This window comes from Neodiprion pinetum, chromosome 5 (genome assembly GCF_021155775.2).
Source record: "Neodiprion pinetum isolate iyNeoPine1 chromosome 5, iyNeoPine1.2, whole genome shotgun sequence".
NCBI lineage: Eukaryota > Metazoa > Arthropoda > Insecta > Hymenoptera > Diprionidae > Neodiprion > Neodiprion pinetum.
The window spans coordinates 4,262,499-4,279,256 of NC_060236.1; the positions used below are offsets into that span (position 1 = coordinate 4,262,499).

Here is a 16,758-nt window from a genome sequence, read left to right on the forward strand (position 1 = left end):
TCAAAAATTAAATGATGGCTCCATTACATTCCATTATTTTGCCATCATTTCATTTGAGGAGAGTCAGTACTAATTAGCCTTTAAATTCTGAAAATTGATCATACAGCCGAAATAAAATTGCAGGCACCGGCATCGGTGGCCATCTTGTATCTTGTGTTTGAATTCGTCTGGGTTTAATGTTTTGAAAACATTTTTTACTTAATTTAAAGCCAAATTTTCATCTGGCTTGCGTTACTTCAGGGCGGACCAAGACGAAAAAAGTTGATTTTGAAATACAATATTGAAGAATACATGTTCATTGTCAGGAATTTGTCACGAGTGCGACTCGAAATTCGCTCGTACCTCGGCAGCTGCGTATTTGTGTTTGTGCTGTCGGCTTTAAATGGCTTCAGTAAGAAAGTATGGAATCTGAGTCCATATAAAGACAAAACGCAGGATTATAAGACATACGAAGACCTGTGGAAGCGAGGAATGTGTCACGGACCTACTAGGTAACAGTTCAGTGTTAATCGTCAGTTTTCCCGTACACAACAAGTCAAGAGTCTAATCGAATTTTTACACTAGTTTTTTTTCAATCATTCAAGCGAAGCCGGTAGTCGAGAAGCACGTCACTGTATGTCTTGCGAATTTTAAACCTTGTGTAATGGCTTGTTTCAAAACCTGCAGCGTGCGGAATCACATGTCAGGAAACGTTGATATAACCTATAAATCGAGTTGCGTCGAACAAAAAAATGTCTTTGCGACGGTTCATGCATCCGAGGAACAAGTACAAGCAGGAGCCAAATTTCAAGCAACTAGCCATACTTTATCCGGAGTTTCGTAAAATTGCTACAACGGTAAAAACAGTATATCACATTGAAACATCACAGTGCTCGCATGTGCCTATGACATGTCTAATCACTCGATTCCCGCAAGACACTACACACGCGATTGATTATTTTCTGTTGCACCTGATTCCTCAGTTTGAATTCGCATTTCTGTTATGTTGCATAGATTTTATTACATTTCAGGATCTCGCGGGAAAGGTGCGGATTAATTTCCATGATCTAGAAACCTTGAGAATACTGACCAAAACCCTTCTAAAACATGATTATGATTTGAACGTAGATCTACCAGCCACAAAGCTGGTCCCAGCCGTACCTCTGCGTTTGAATTACGTACTCTGGATAGAGGATTTAGCAAAGCACGCCGGTATTACAGACATGTCTTTGATTTCTGGCATTGACATAGGTATAATTGATTCACCTGAAATTGAGTTTCAATTTTATGTAGTGCTGTTGATATACTTTTAATTTAACTCTCTTCAAAGGCACTGGAGCGGTGTGCGTCTATCCATTGTTATTTGCAAAGATCTATGGATGTAGAATGATCGGCACAGAAGTTGATTTGGAAAGTTACGAGTCTGCGGTGCGTAATGTAAATAGCAACAACTTACATGACCTCGTTGAAGGTAAGTAGAGTCTAAATGGCTCAACGCTGTTACTGTAACAATAATTCCCATCATGCTCTGTAATTGTTAATGATTTTTCTAGCTACAGATTCCTTCTTTAAATGAATATAAAACTCTTTGTCTATCTCATCAGTGATACGTGTAAACAGAGGTACGGTACTCAGAGGGTCAGTACCTGAGAACAATGTATATACATTCACAATGTGCAATCCGCCATTCTTTTGTGCCGAAGAGGACACGGCCACTGGATCAAAACCTTCAGGTTCCCGAATGCCCCCGCGAAACGCACCATCTGGGAGCGAAGCTGAATTGGTCGTAGAAGGCGGGGAAATACAATTTGTTTTGAAAATGTTGAACGATAGTGTCGAGCTGAACAATAAAATAAAGATCTATACAACTATGCTTGGTAAAAAGACTAGTCTTACATTTTTGTGCAATGAATTCAAGAAACGAAATATCGAAAACTCTACATGGACTGAATTTTGTCAGGGTCATACAACTAGGTAAGGCAATTATATGTGTTAAATTATCAAAGTTCTTGGTTAAGATGTCAATTTTTAGAATACAATATCATGAGATAAATTATCAAATTTATTTTATTAGATGGGGTCTAGCTTGGACTTTTCTGTCAAAAGATGTGCTGGACTTGACAACTGCACCAGTCATAAGAATTAGCGGATGCAGCAAAAAATTAAAACAGAAAGCTAAACGACCTCCGTCAGAAATAACTTTCCCTGTAAGAGATGGCATGACAGAGACTAAGGAATTAGTTTTAATACTGAGACTTTTATTCAATGAGTTGAAGGTAACGAGATCATGTATCTTTCTTTTAATGTTGGCAAACAAATTAACTGGTAGATATTGACACTAAAATTGTATTGAACAGATCCGAGTTGAAGAATTACATGTGAATCCGCAAGAATCGAGTTACTGGTGTTGCCAATTGATGGCTGATGAGGACACATGGTCACATGGACGCAGAAAGCGTCGAATGATGGCTAATCAAAGTTTACCATCTAAAAGGCCTTGCCCAGATATATTTTCTGAGAATGATTCTGAGAAACAAGAAGCCTTGGATGCATCTTTCGGAGATGATTCTGAAAGAGAAGAAAAGACTACAGCGTTGCCAAATGGTGTGAATACTCAGCCCGTCAAAGGATCGTTTTTAATTTGCGATTTGGTTGTGGGGGAGATCGAACCTAATGATAACGAAAAGAAATTGAAAATATCAATGATATTTGAAAGTGGTTCTGGAGGTAGAAATGCATTGGAAACGTTACGACAGTATTTTATAAATAAGTTAAACGTAAGGGAGTTCATAAAAGCTCAAAGCTCAGTTAAAAATAAACAAAGAAAGCGACGAGTCAAACTGAAAAAGGATAAGACGTAAGATCGTTTAACGTATCAATGAGTTTTGAAGATATGACAGAACCATTGTAATTATTACATGGATACTGTGAACGGACATAATAAAACTTAAGTTCTTAGTTTGTAACGAACGTAGTTGCTTGTCTGCCCTGCTATCTGATCTATTCGTAACTACTATTCTACTAAAAAAAATAAAAAAAATTTTGTAGATTAGTATTCGTAAATACTAATCTACAAAAAAAACAACATCAAATGTGTAGTAGAAGGTGAGAAATTTATTGATTATTTCAAACAAACATTAAAAAATGTTGTATTCATTTTGCTCATATTTCAACGAGCGAGAGCAAACACGCATTTCATATAAAATGGTTTTATTCACGTGATGATTTTTACCAAATTACATAACAGATAATATATGTATATCAGGTATTTAATGTTTATCCTTACCGACTAACAGTTTTTATCATTGTTCAATCTTCCTAACGAGTGCGAGAATAATATTACACTAGATACTAAGAGAAAAAAAAAAAAACCAACAAAAACAAATTAACGAGTGAAGAAAGTTTCTTCTCATTTTGGCATTATTCTAACGAAAAACATAAATACCTCAATTTTTTATGTTTTGCTAACCCAGTACTTGTATTACTTCAAATATTAAAGTAGTGATATTACAAACTGCTGTATACGATTCATTTTCGTAATTTTCACGACGAAATTGATTATTTCATGTTAGTTCAAGACGGATGATTTAAACGCGTATTTTACATTCACTTTGACGTTCAATTTTATGGATATACTTGTCGAATGATTTGTATAATGAAAAAATGACCAGTTTTCAATTCAAATTCAGAAAAAATTTGAAAAGCTCAAGAATGATATAACTAAGTAATTGCTAATTAGTGGCATGCTCTAGGAGAGCTTTGTAGTATTTTCAAACAATGCAACTTCCCTTTATTTTATTCATGATTATCAACAAACGAAAAGTCAAACGATATAGTAGTACAGTAATGAACCACAGCATTAAAAGTTCTACGATTACCACATGACTTGAAATCGAATATGTATATTTCAATTTATACGAGTATGCTACTTAGTCATATATTGTAGTTACATTTATACGTAATATTTGATATTCGAAGACTTCATGCTACATTATTTGATTACTCTAAAAATCACCACTTCTCATCTCGCTTGTCTCAAAGTTCTTATCTTTTTATTATTGCAATAAGCTTTGAAATACGGTATCTAAAACGCCGTAGCTAAAATTAATGATTGCAAAATAATGTCTACGACTGCAAAAGATGTATTGACGTAGTTATTTAGTTATGTTCTCACATTCATCAATATCACTTTTTCATTTTTGGTTCCGTTTAAAAGCTACAGAAAGAAACGCTAGCAACGACCGAGAAATATTTAATCTCCTATAGGTAGTTTGAGCGATGATTACCTATGACCCATGATGATTCATCTTTAATGACTTATACGATTACATGTATGTATAAATCATTGCCCTGTGGTGATAACGAAGGACTAAAAAGCAACTGACTCGAGCTAATGGCTTAATATTACGATAGTTCTAACATTTCATTCCTTTAGACTCTAAAAAATCGAACAGACGAATTGAAATTCACTTGGAAAACTCACGCGATTCGAGTTCGAAATAATGAAAACATTACTGTATGTGTGAACACACAGGTACGTATTAATCAAAACAGTTTTATGTACTGATTAAAAGTACATACTTTTATACTCGTGTATCATAGATCAAAGTATATATAATATTTGACCGAACCTTGTTCACTATCTACACAAACAGCGAATCAGCAAAGTAATATTTTACACGTTACTGCTTAAGCCCGTGGAAACTAGATTCGGAACATGCACACGGCGATTATACGTACGTATGCTTGAACAGCTCATATGTTAAAATTGACGATAACATATATTTACACGAAGTCAATATTTTTGAAAAGTCGCAGATAGATTAATTCAATTGCTGCAGCTTTTCCTTCATCTCGCTGTAAAAACTTCCGAGGTCTCTTTATGGTCAGGCGAACGCGAGTTTAATGTCTTTTTCTTCACTATCCAATACCTGGGAACTTCTGAACCCAGATCTCAGCATTTAATTCTTGCAATCCTACCGACGCGTCGTTCGCTTCAAATAATTATTTGAGATATAATAAGACGGGAAGTTTTGAACAGACTCTATCTCCATTTTAGCTTATTTAATAAACTCAGCTCTCCGTTGCCACAGGATCCGCTGTAGCACCGACTAATTGCTTCGATTCATCGTTTACAACGTCATTTGAGTCTGCTTTTTTCGTGATCTGATTTGATTCTGTTGTTTTTTCCTCATTTTTACCGTTCATCTCTATCATCTTGACCTCCCCATCTGGAGTCTGTTCCTTCTGACGCTTTTCAATCTCTGCTTTGAAGTTCTCAATGTCCTGCTGACTTATTTGCACAAATAATATACCGTTTATCACGTTCAGCATGTCGAGTACAGAGCCCATGCTGGGTGGCTGAATCTGAATTGGGGGTAAACTAACACCGGGTTTACCGGTGTAAATTTCATTCATTTTTTTCTGTAGCACCACTGCCTGCTGCGTCAAATGCCTGAGGCAATCGCTGCTTTCCTTAGTTTTTTCATGCTCCTCTCCCAGCTGCTGTTTGTAGATAGCGTACGTTTCTTTTTCATTATTTAATGCTGCACGAAAATCACCCATGCAGGATTGAGTTCTCGCTACCAAATGATAAGAAACAGCAACTTTCAGGGAACGTGGACCGTGATAGCGCAGGTTCAAAGCCAACGCATGCTCTAGGAAGCGTAAAGAGAGTTCATACTCTCCCACAGCATGTAATATCAGAGAAATATTACTCTGAAAAATAGATTCATATAAATTTTTTTTAAACCAAATTTGCTATATTCTTTACAACAACCTACCTGTTTCTAATAGTTTTCAAAATACTCACATCGAGGAGTGCAACTTCCGGATGATCTTCGCCGCATACGATCAAGGCTAGGTAACGGGCTCTGTACAAAAGTCTTAGAGAAACAGAAACTTGGCCATTTGCGAATGAGTAGAGTGCGAGATGAATCTGTGAATGAGAAGGAAGTTGATATTTAAGGAAAATTGTTCTTATAACTTGGTTTAGGAGCGGTTGGCTCAGATTTTTATCAAAATGCATACGTATTCGGTAATGGTGTATGGATGATCGATGCCGTTCACTCTCTCCGACATAAGGACTGCCTTCTGCTGTGTTGAAAGAGCCTCTGCATGATCTCCCATTATATAATTCAGTCTTGCCAGCATTCTTAAGCATTGAGCAATCTCTGGGTGCATTGCACCATAGACATTGTTGAGTAAATTCAGAGCCTCGCTTATCAGTTCATACCCGTCTTTTAGGTATCCTTGTTGAATTTTGCTTTGTCCCGTCGTGTAGAAATTGTACGCATCACTAGCCTGGAAAAACGAATTAAGTTGTGAAAATAAAAAGCTCTACTATACAAAAAAAATTATGATAACAGAACGTTATTCACCCTAGGATTGATGTGCTTTACAACTGGAAAGATGTTGAGAATGTCTTCTTCAAAGAACGTGGCACGGTTTTTATTCTCAAAATTGTACTCTCTGAGCAGGATCTGTATTCCAGTTTTAACGCAAAAACCTCTGAGCAAAGAGATCTTCTGTAAATGGTAGTGTTCAATTGTGGCATCTAGGGAGTCGGAGGCTGGTGTTTCCCAGTCGTAGTATGCCTTCAAGTCTGCCTTAATTTGAGCCCAGAGCGATTTTGGTGTCAACGATGCCCATTCGACCTCTGATTGCTGTGGCCCGTTGGCTCTACCCTTCCGTTTGTTGCGTCGCTTCGCTGTCTTGCTCTGCAACTATCAAATTACAAATTAAAGTAATAACGGATATAAGAAGGCTTGATATTAATTCTAAACTTTTAACTAATCGGGCGTCAAAAATCTTCTATACAACGCTTTTTTTCAATCTAGTACCAACCTCTTCTACACTCTGCTGTGGATGTGTCAATTGAGCGGATGAAAATAGGCAGTTGAGGAAGTGGCTTATGGCTGCAGAGAGACACATTAGCTCAGTACCCTGTAAAGAAAAATAGAAAATCGAGATAAGAGACCGCAAATTTTAATCCAAATAAATTGGACGAGAGAAAGTTTGTTGAACTCTAGGTTTACCTGCATGTACGACGTAAAGATGTGCTTTGCCGAGCGCAGGACGAGCTCGGAAACCGCAATTCGGTTCAGGTATTTGAGTTGAGGAACGGCTGCCAACATAGCTGCGAGCTTTCCAAGATAACGGACGTTGATTCCGCGGCCATGTAGAGCTTCCACCAGAGTATTACCGTCCATAGCTGCCGCGGTGTGATCCAAACATTCGCGAATCTTGAGAAGAAATGTACGGTAGAATATTTTAATAGCCGCAGGTGCTCATCGTAACAGCATTAGATTCGCTTCAAACAACACGTACAGTCTCACTTTAGCTTTTCATACGTACAAAGGTTGGTAGCTGTACTGTGAGCAGAAAATCAGCAGCGTCCCTGACTAGCTGTCTCTGTTTTATGAGGGCGTCACCGTTGTCGTCGGGGTGCTTCACCCCTGGAGAGTATACGTCAGGGTTGAACCTCACATCAAATTCCGCGTCGCGGAGACTGCCGACTGCCGCGGCTGCTCGGCGAACGATTTCCTTTGTGCTTTCTTCAACTAAAGTAAAATCAAGACGCACAATCAACATTTGTGTGAGAAAGCTGTACGGAACATCCTGTATTAAGGATTTAACAATACATACGCTCCTGCTTTTCTCCTCCGGTTATAGAATCGGTAATGCTCTCGACTATTTTCTTCGCTTCATCTGCCTCAATGCTTGATTGTGCTGAGTCCTCCTTGTTGCTATCGATTGCAGGAATCGCTGGCTCCTCCTTCTTGTCCTCCTTAATCCAAATAGAAATCAGTTTTAGGTCAAACATAATAATGACAGTCTTATAATTTATGCACCTCTAATGGTGCCATGACCTACCTTCGAACTCGATTCTTTGTCCTTGTGGGATCTTCGCGCCGACGTCAGCTCTTGGAGATGAACGGCAGCATGCTTGATAAACTGGACGTATCTCGCCTCGACAAAGGAGTCGATTAGCTCTTGGCGGAGGCAAGCCAGCCGGTGTTTATGTTCGACGGGAAAACCGAGGGCTCTGGCTTCCTTGCTTAGTTCAACACCTTCAACTGAAATCAAAGTGTCTCTTTATTAAAAGACTTTCCAAAAGTTGAGTAAACGTAGTTATTCGGTGAGGTTTGAAACTAACGTTTGAGGAAATTCACATCTGGCGGAAAAGTCCGCAGCAAGTCAAGAACGTAATGTCGCGAGTCGTTGCCGATGATTCCCTTGCACTCCACGCTACTGCAAAGCTCTATCTCTTCACCTGCATCGTTTACTACTTTGTGCGGTAGAATTTTCAACTGCTGTCCAGCCTTGTTCAACTGTAATACGTAAATAAATCAAGGTGTTTATCTAAAATTTATGAACGTTTATATAAGATACTGTGAACAGCCTGTTGTTTTTAAATCAGCATCGATAGCTGTCAAGGTTGTATGGATATTCAATGGTTTGCCTCCTCACCAATTCCAGATACTTTGGGTGGGTGAGAACTGATTTTCCAAAGTCGATCGATCCGTAAACCACGGATTGTTCCTGCTCCCGTTCCAAAATTCCGGGAATAATAGACTGAGCAGTGACGCGATATCCTCTGAAATATAAACGTAGCAATCAACACAATATTCAACGTTTCAAACAACGTGAATTTGTTGGTTCTATGCATTAGCAACCCATGAGGCATGTAAGTCTCAGCCATTACCTATAATCTATGACGACAGTTCCGAGTGTGTATAAACCAGGCAAATCTACAGCGGCATAGACCCTGACACCTTGAAGATCGTTGCGAGGCGCCACAAAGGCGGCAGCGTCACCGCCTAGTTCCTTATAGTGATCCCTGACATCGAATCCCAGGGAGAAGAATATATTGTTCCAAATGAACATTTGCATTTTCGCTTCTTCTCCTGGATTTATGGCCATCACGTTTCCGTCAATCACGGCTACAGCCCCACGCGTTGCTGCGGCGACAAAATCGCTGTGTACCTAAAGTAGTCAAGCGAATTATTACAGAAGACGGTTTGGTAATTTGCTCGCAGTTTCCGAAGGGACGTATATCACCGAAAGATTATATTAATTAAATTATTCATCGCATACGGTAATAAGGATTCGTACTTTGAAAATTGCCCGCTCACGAAGAAGTCTCTCGGGAAGATTTTTTCGCGGCAATTCGCGTGTGGTTTGCAATTCTTCGTTCCAGTCTCTGGTCTGGCCAGGAATATGTTCCTCGTAGCCCAATTTGGAGGAGAATGCTGTGACGAAAAAAATGAACGTAACAGATGAGAGGTCAATTTCCGAAAACAGCGAGGATAGAAAAAGAAAAGAGCTTACTGTCTTCCGCACGTATCGCATCGATCGTGTGTTCAATTTGCGGAGCGCTCCATGCATAGAGTTGATAGGGAGTGGCAACCCTCTCAAAGGGATGTCTCTGTGTTCTGCGTCTCTGCATCGCGGCGAAGCCTCTCTTAAACGCCGGGCTCAGCTGATTCAAGAGCTCTATAAGACTGTGACACAGGTGACTGGGGGTTGCAGGCTTTGGATTAAAAGACTCCTTCGAGGACTGGTTGACAAAAAATCCACGAGCACAGGCGGTGAGATGGTACTGTTTGTCCTCCAGGGTAACTATGTGCAGATACATCAAATCGCCGTGAAGTTTTCTGTATCCAGGAGGCGGGTTCCAACCGGAAGTGGTCAACACCTATAATTGAAAAAATTGCGTGGCAGTTAAGGATTTAGTCGTAACTCGGTTGAAATTGTTTCCGCAAAACTCCGCTGTAGGGTGGTCCGTTAGAAGGATATTTTTAAATTTCGACCGGCTCGCCTCCAAATCGACTCCATATAATTAAAAAATGATTCCCTAATTTTGTCAAATTTTTAACTCCAAAGAGGGTGGATCCCATCCAACCCTTACAAGGGCACAGGGGTCTTTTGGGTCACTGATTACGAATCTGAACTCAAAATTTGAAAATTCAAAATAGCGGATCCAATATGGTGGAGTAGAATTCAAAAAGTCATTTCATTTCGCTAAAACTCGGCACTCGGGAGTTTTCGAGGTCGCTGACTACGAATCTGAATTAGAAGTTACAAAATTCGTAACGGTGGATCTAATATGGCAATATCAAGTGACTTGTGGGGTTTTGGTCCAGCATATTGGAACCACCACTTTGAATGTTCAAATTTTGCGTTTAGATTCGTAATCGGCGACCCAAAACACCTTCCTATATCAAATTCCCTCTAAATCGGATCGGTAGATTTGATGTGGAAATCCATCTTCTTTGGGGCACAAGTTAGAGTTGAGATAAAAATCTGCAAATTTTTAATTATCTGGAGCCGATTTGGGGGGCGCGTCGATCGAATCTTTTTCTAGTAAATCGCGGACTTGGAAATCTGCAATATTCGTTTTATCTCACTTTCAAACAAGGCGGACACCGCTGCTCCTTGGCCTGAGGTTGCAAGGGTAGCAAGGGCCTGTCTTTGCTGCCCGGTATGATGTAGTCTGGTGGAGTGCAGTCGACGGAATCGGGCCGGGCCTTTTTCTTCTCCATGATATCACCGTTAGTCACGACGTTGAGGAAGGCTAGACTGCTGCACTCGACGCCGTTGTAAGCGTCGCCCGGATCGACGGATTTCAGGAGATCCCTGACGTGTCTGACGTGAATTCGGGCTTCGCGCATAGTGTAAGGTTCCTCGACGACCTTTATGACCGATCCCTCCTTCAGACCCTCGATATTTTTCAACTCTGCAAAGTTATCGAGAGTGTTACCGTCCAGCTGAAGGGAGAAACATGTCCTGTGGCAGGTATCCTCGCGATCCATGAGGAGCTGGTGGATCTCCTGGAAGTAAAAAAGAAACAAGAAAATATTTAGTAGTATGAAATTCTTTGAATGAATTTCATCGCTAAATTTTGTACAGCGAATTCAACTTACTTGGACAAGCTCCATGCTGGATACTTGAATGTCGAAGGGTTCGTTACCCGGACTGACAATTTTCACGGTGAATCCCATGTCCTGGATGAAGACGACTTCCTGTTCGTTTCCTCCATCCTTTTCCTTCTCACCGGGTTTTTCGCTCTTCTCATCTTTGCCAGCCTCGCTTCCGTTGCTGCTGCTGCTGCAGTCTAGCGAGGACTTTTCCTTCTCGCCTTCTTTCGTAGCTTCGACTTCGCCCTTTTCGACAACGTTCTCAGTCGCGCCGGTCCCGCTGCTCTCTCCGTTCTTGATTATTTCTGTCGATTTAAAATATAACGTCAACGTTGATAAAGTTTTTTTTTTTTTATTAAAATTATATACATGCAATCGGGAATAGGCGGCTTCCTCTCTTCGCTACTTGGCCAATTAGCATCGACGATTACTATAATCAGTACGTATGGGGCTTCAATATTTAAGCTATGAAAATTGAAAACCAAACCCCGATGTAACGAGCGATGGTTTTGCATTTTGGTGCAACTTTAAACACTCCGTACAAACACGTGCAGTGCGTATAAATACATGTCGGTGTACGTACACCGAGATTTATAAATAAACCCCGATGTAAATAGTGCAGGCGCGAAATGCCAGTTATTTTTACCAATTAGTATCTGTATCTATATGTTTGAGATATTGATCACGTGATCAAATCTCCTGAGAATACTCCTGTTTCAATCCAACCGTAATAGTGTAAGACGAAAAAAATTGATTAAAAAAAAAAAAAAAATAACTGAACGCCCGTGGCAATCCAACGGACAGGCGATGCTCCACTCACCGTGAATGCTTTATCGAAAAATATAAGAGATAAGGAAAGGTGCGGAGGACGTGTAAGCCCGAGGGGAAGAAAGACGGCTCCAACGCAAATATCAATTTCGTCGTTATCGTTGTGTGAACCGAGAGAAAAATCTAGCGTATTAAAAAGGAAACATATCTTTATTAAAAATGTGGAAAAATGCGTTTGTCAATTAATTCGAATAGGTAGGAAACAATACGCGTCGAGAATTGGCTGATCCAATTTCCGATTTTGCACATATAATACTGATCGATGAATTTCTCAAATGTAGTTAGGTATAACTTGTGGTGAATTTATAGTTCTGTACGATCATATTGGATCGTCGTGATGGCGACATACATGCGGTGTAAGTACACGTATGTACATATCTTTTTAAAAAGGAGCGATAACCGTAGGGCGACTTATCTATTCTCTCTCACGTTCTTCGTTCTTCAGTTTCGCAAGTGCAATCAACTCGAGCAACGGTTGTAATAGTCAACGATATATACATCGGGTGCTCGATAAGTATTTGACGATCGATTAATTCGATATTCTCAAGAACTTGTCCACGAGGATATTTGTCTACATATGATACTTTCAAAATTAAAAAAATTAAAAAATAATTATCACCGTACATTCGTCTTCGAGTTAATTGATGAGAAAAAGTACCGAATAAATTGTTTTATCCTCGTTATACTCGTTACCTCTCTTTTCGTCCTTCCGTTATGCCGTTCCCCTTTCATAACAGGGCGAGTTAGTTGAAGAAATTATCATCTCTGAATTATACCTCAGAGAATTAGACCTCGCGTTCTAATCATCGTTTTCTTAGCGTGCTCTCTTTCTCGATCAATATAAAACGACGACTATATACTTCCATACGAATTATTACCAATTATTAGGACTACGTATTACAGATATGTGTAGTAGCTCTTTCTATGTACGGATACATGTTAGTTTCAGCTAGTTATACAGCTTTGTTAGCCGTTATGTGCTGTTTTGTACTTATATATACAATATTCTAGAATGCAGTTGCACTGTAGTAATAATTAGTAGGTACTGACCATTAATTTTTCTTCTTTTCTTTATTGTCAGCTGGTTTTCTTGTTTCAAGTCAACTTGTATCTGACTCTTTTCGTTTCTTTATCTTAGTTTAGTTTATTATTGCGTAAAGTATTTGTTAGTATTGTCCTTAACCTACATTAATGTTATACATAAGTAACAATAAAAGTTATCCATTTCATTTATCATCTATCTACAGCGTGTACGTAGAAGCTATCGATCGATTACTTCGATGGAAGAAACCTTAGATGATACTTGCGAAGCTTAATTTTCTACACATGCTACGTAACGAGCTGTACTTTCCTTTGCGCGATGTTTAAACAGCATGGGCTTTAGTACCTAGGCATGAATACTAGACGCTTGTATATATACTAATGAATTTCTGGAAATAAAGCGTTTCAATCGTTAAGATACGAATACCAACTAAATTATCTCTGCAAGAATTGTATTACTATTCAGTAGTTTACTTCCTCATTTATCGAATTGGACGTACACTGAGAAAAATTTGATTTGTTATAGTAACTAGAAAAATTCAGTAAAACAGGTATCGTTAAAAAAACTGTTCGAATATCGTTGGAATTACGAAAAACGAGGTACGCCTAACCATTTTGGTAATTGCAACGTAAAATCGGTTTGCGAGGTTTACTCTACTTTTTTAGTTAAGCAAGGCTTTAACGTCAATTTATCGTTGCGCGAGCATTAAATTTTCGCAACAGTTGCAAGAAAATCTAGCAACAGTGATCGTGATGAGAAAGAATAGTAACGGATACTAGACTTTCCGGTAACAGCTATAAAACTAATTTTCATTTTCTACCTGGAACTATATTTTTCGATTCTGGTTAAAAAATGAAAATAGTCCAGGACCGAGCGGTAACCGGAACTAAAAATTCCTCTCAGTGTACACCAGCATGCACGAATAGAATTTAATTCGTTTTGTTTTTTCACATCTTTCTGATCGTCAAGCGGCCGCCTTCGGTGTAGGCAATCAATCAGCCTTTTCGAGGCACAAAGCGCTCAACAAAGAATAAAAAATTGCCTGTCACGGTCGCCCGGATGTGCATTACGCTTCCAAGAGTTTGCCCGTCGGTTTAACGCACGGCGATTAGAAAAGGCCCTATTATCGCGCGTATCTATTTACTTTCAAACTAATATCCCAAGTGCGCTGGCCATGCTCTCATGTCGTAGAAAATGCCCCCGCGGTTGCTCTTCAGCATGCCGTTCATCCGCGCTCGCTTTGCTTGCCTTCCTAATTATACACTTTATATACTCGCGCAGACAAGCATTTCCACCCTGCCATGCTCATGGACGATGCTCGTTCTCTCCCAACACATACGCCCAGGAACACCGTATTATGTACATGCGACGTCTCGTTCGTCCTCTTCTATGTGTATTCTCGTTTCTTTTGTCATTTCGTTTCTCGGCTCCTCTTGTGCTTCCTTTTCTCAATCTTCCCTTCGACGTGGTCGTTATTATTATCATCATACCTCTCGTCGCGTGGATTTTCTTGCACCGCGATACCCGTTGCATGTGCAAACGGTATAACTAACGGGTACGGAAAGTGGAGGATCGAGACGACGTTTTGCCTTAAACTGGCAATCAAATGAATCGATTTAACCATGTCGTAGCCAGGAGGATTTCAAACTGGTAGGTGTATACGTTTCGTTATCCGCAGGCAATATTGCCACGTTCGAAAACTAAAAGAAGACTATGCGGTGAAACGTTCCAAGACATTGCTGCACTTGTTCAGCTGCACAGCTTTGGTTCCGATCCCTGATTAGATAGCATCACGATGATACGGGAGGCAATAAACTCTTCGGAGAATAACACTCGCGCACGGTTTAGGTACAATATTCACCGAAAAATCCAGACGAATTGCTTGTCATCGTTTACCCCGCGGTAGCTCATTTCAATTATGATATAATAGATCATAGATAGAATAGGAAGTTTCTCGTTTAGAACACGCCGCGGCCGATTCGTAAAAAAGGGTATCTTTAAATTTAGATTTAGACACGAGAGCAGACTTTCTCCAGCTGCTTTGGTTGCACGCGTCGTAATATTGAGTCGATCCTCAGGCAATACCAGGTACAAATATGCATACAAATACTAATGCTGGTGAATGTCGCAAGTTGAATTTTCAGTTTCTCGGTCTTCACCGAATGCAATATTCAAGACTAAACTATTCTTGCCATCCTCCTGTTTGCCGTGAAATGACACTCGGTGATTGGCAGCGTCTAAAAATCACCGTAAAGCCAAATTTAAATTGCAAGCGGGCGGCTAACGGCGGCCATGTTGGTTTTGTGTCGGCGTATGAATTCGTTTCTCATAATTTTTAGAACATACTTTTCTCCGACAAATTTGCAACTGAATGACAAGTTGATCTACGCTATTTTATACTCATACATTCGGCTGTTCGGAAAATAATTTTTCATTTACGAAAATTATCGGAATATCGAGTGAGAAAAGAGTGAGAGAGAAAAACGTGAAATATCTTAATTACAATGAATATACCAATGAAAATAGCCTTTTTGCAGCTAGATTCTGGTCGTAGCAAAGAAACCACATGCATGGGCTTTCGTATTCACCGAAACAACGAATCGTGGCCTCGAGACTCTCGGTTCAACTCTCGGTAACTACGCACCGCTCTATGGGACATTGATTTCTCAGTTTGCATACTCTTTGAGTTTGCCATGTACAAGCAAATTCGTACGGCATACCAATTTCAAGGAATAAGAAAAACCTGTTTCATTTGATTTCGGCAACGCATTGATTGTAGTGGTCGGTGAAAAATCGCTGTTTATGGGACGGTGTACTTTCTGCCACAAAAATGTTAATGATCAGAATAGCATTGAATAATTGTTAGAATAAAAAACATGTCTGTCTGCAGAGTAAGCGGCGTCAATTTTCGAATCACGGGAACTCGCTTTAAAATCAATTAGAATACCATAGGAACAAATGAAAACCATTATCCATCCGAGATTAGTGTTACGGGTATTTATTGTGAAATAGACTGAGCTTAGAGGTATTTACTTTTGTGTCATTGCGAAGAGGACAACACTCCGTGTTTCGATCCGAAATGCAAAGGAGAGGAAAATAAAAGAAGTCAGGGGAAATACACGGAGTGAACGGAATGATAAATTCGTTACTAATGATGATGCAATTTGAGGGAAGGGGCGGACCAGTTAGAAGCGGTAATGTAGATCTGGACGCGAATGACGGGAAAAGCGAGAGTGTCTGTTATGTTAATAAATTCAGTTCATTATCAATCACGTATAAAATTGAACGCGATCGATCGATTCGATAACACGAGAAGGGCGCGGGCCTGCCTATGGGCGTCCATCCTCACGTTCGAAAATCAAAATATTTCGTCTGCAGCGTCGGCTGCTGTTCGAGGTAGGAGTCGCCGCCGCAATCGGCGCGCTCACATGACCCCCGCACTGGCTCGTTCGTAATTCGAGTTACATAACCACCCGGCTAATTTCATGATATAACTACGTTGTTAAACTGCAACAAAACGCACGGGGTGCACTAACGTAGTTCGAGAATCACTGCGTTACGTAACGGTTAGCGTTAAATGTTGGATTCGGAGGTTGGACCCGGTTGAGACTGGCTGAGGTAAAATTGAAAAAAAAAAAAAAAAAAGACGAGGAAAACGTATCAACATTTTTCGCTCACCCTTCGCGGTCGATTCCTCCTTCACGTTCCCATTCACTATCGGAATCTTTTCTGTCCCGTTATCACCGGTCGTCTCCACCTGCGAGCCGAGAGCCATTATTTTTACAATTTTACAACCAACCCTGCACTCTCACACCTTTCCTCCAACACAACCGCACAAATACAGGAAATTATTTTTCACGGGGACCGTCGTGCTCTGCTCCGCTCCGCTGTTGCTGCACGTGCGTTTCGACCAGAGTACAAAGTCTAGTGCTTTCCATTGGCGCATTCTCCTCGTTCCATGTTCACATTACTTCTAGATCTTTGTGG

At 40.0% G+C, this 16,758-nt stretch overlaps 2 protein-coding genes across 9 annotated transcripts; one reads left to right on the plus strand and one right to left on the minus strand.

The window, feature by feature from the left end:
• Nucleotides 1-3,627, plus strand: LOC124220221 (U6 small nuclear RNA (adenine-(43)-N(6))-methyltransferase). 7 transcript variants are annotated; one of them, XM_046628789.2, is made up of 7 exons: nucleotides 1-491; nucleotides 667-836; nucleotides 1,011-1,230; nucleotides 1,310-1,450; nucleotides 1,584-1,953; nucleotides 2,054-2,255; nucleotides 2,337-3,627. In XM_046628789.2, the coding sequence occupies exons 2-7, from the start codon at nucleotides 732-734 to the stop codon at nucleotides 2,838-2,840; spliced, it is 1,542 nt and encodes a 513-aa protein (XP_046484745.1). In that variant the 5' UTR covers nucleotides 1-491; nucleotides 667-731; the 3' UTR covers nucleotides 2,841-3,627. The 7 variants fall into 7 exon arrangements, with proteins under 7 accessions (XP_046484745.1, XP_046484742.1, XP_046484743.1 ...); XM_046628786.2 differs by having other exon boundaries at nucleotides 2-491; nucleotides 585-836; XM_046628787.2 differs by having other exon boundaries at nucleotides 2-491; nucleotides 590-836.
• On the minus strand, nucleotides 3,173-16,702 carry clu (clustered mitochondria protein homolog). 2 transcript variants are annotated; one of them, XM_046628779.2, is made up of 17 exons: nucleotides 16,450-16,702; nucleotides 10,908-11,206; nucleotides 10,392-10,814; nucleotides 9,313-9,679; nucleotides 9,097-9,233; nucleotides 8,687-8,967; nucleotides 8,452-8,578; nucleotides 8,138-8,312; nucleotides 7,855-8,057; nucleotides 7,627-7,768; nucleotides 7,336-7,541; nucleotides 7,017-7,223; nucleotides 6,826-6,924; nucleotides 6,360-6,698; nucleotides 6,010-6,282; nucleotides 5,792-5,917; nucleotides 3,173-5,697 (listed from the first exon to the last, which is right to left on the minus strand). In XM_046628779.2, exons 1-17 carry the CDS (start codon nucleotides 16,544-16,546, stop codon nucleotides 5,053-5,055), a joined length of 4,146 nt encoding a protein of 1,381 aa, XP_046484735.1. In that variant the 5' UTR covers nucleotides 16,547-16,702; the 3' UTR covers nucleotides 3,173-5,052. The 2 variants fall into 2 exon arrangements, with proteins under 2 accessions (XP_046484735.1, XP_046484734.1); XM_046628778.2 differs by having other exon boundaries at nucleotides 6,360-6,704.
• Nucleotides 16,703-16,758: the final 56 nt, after the last annotated feature.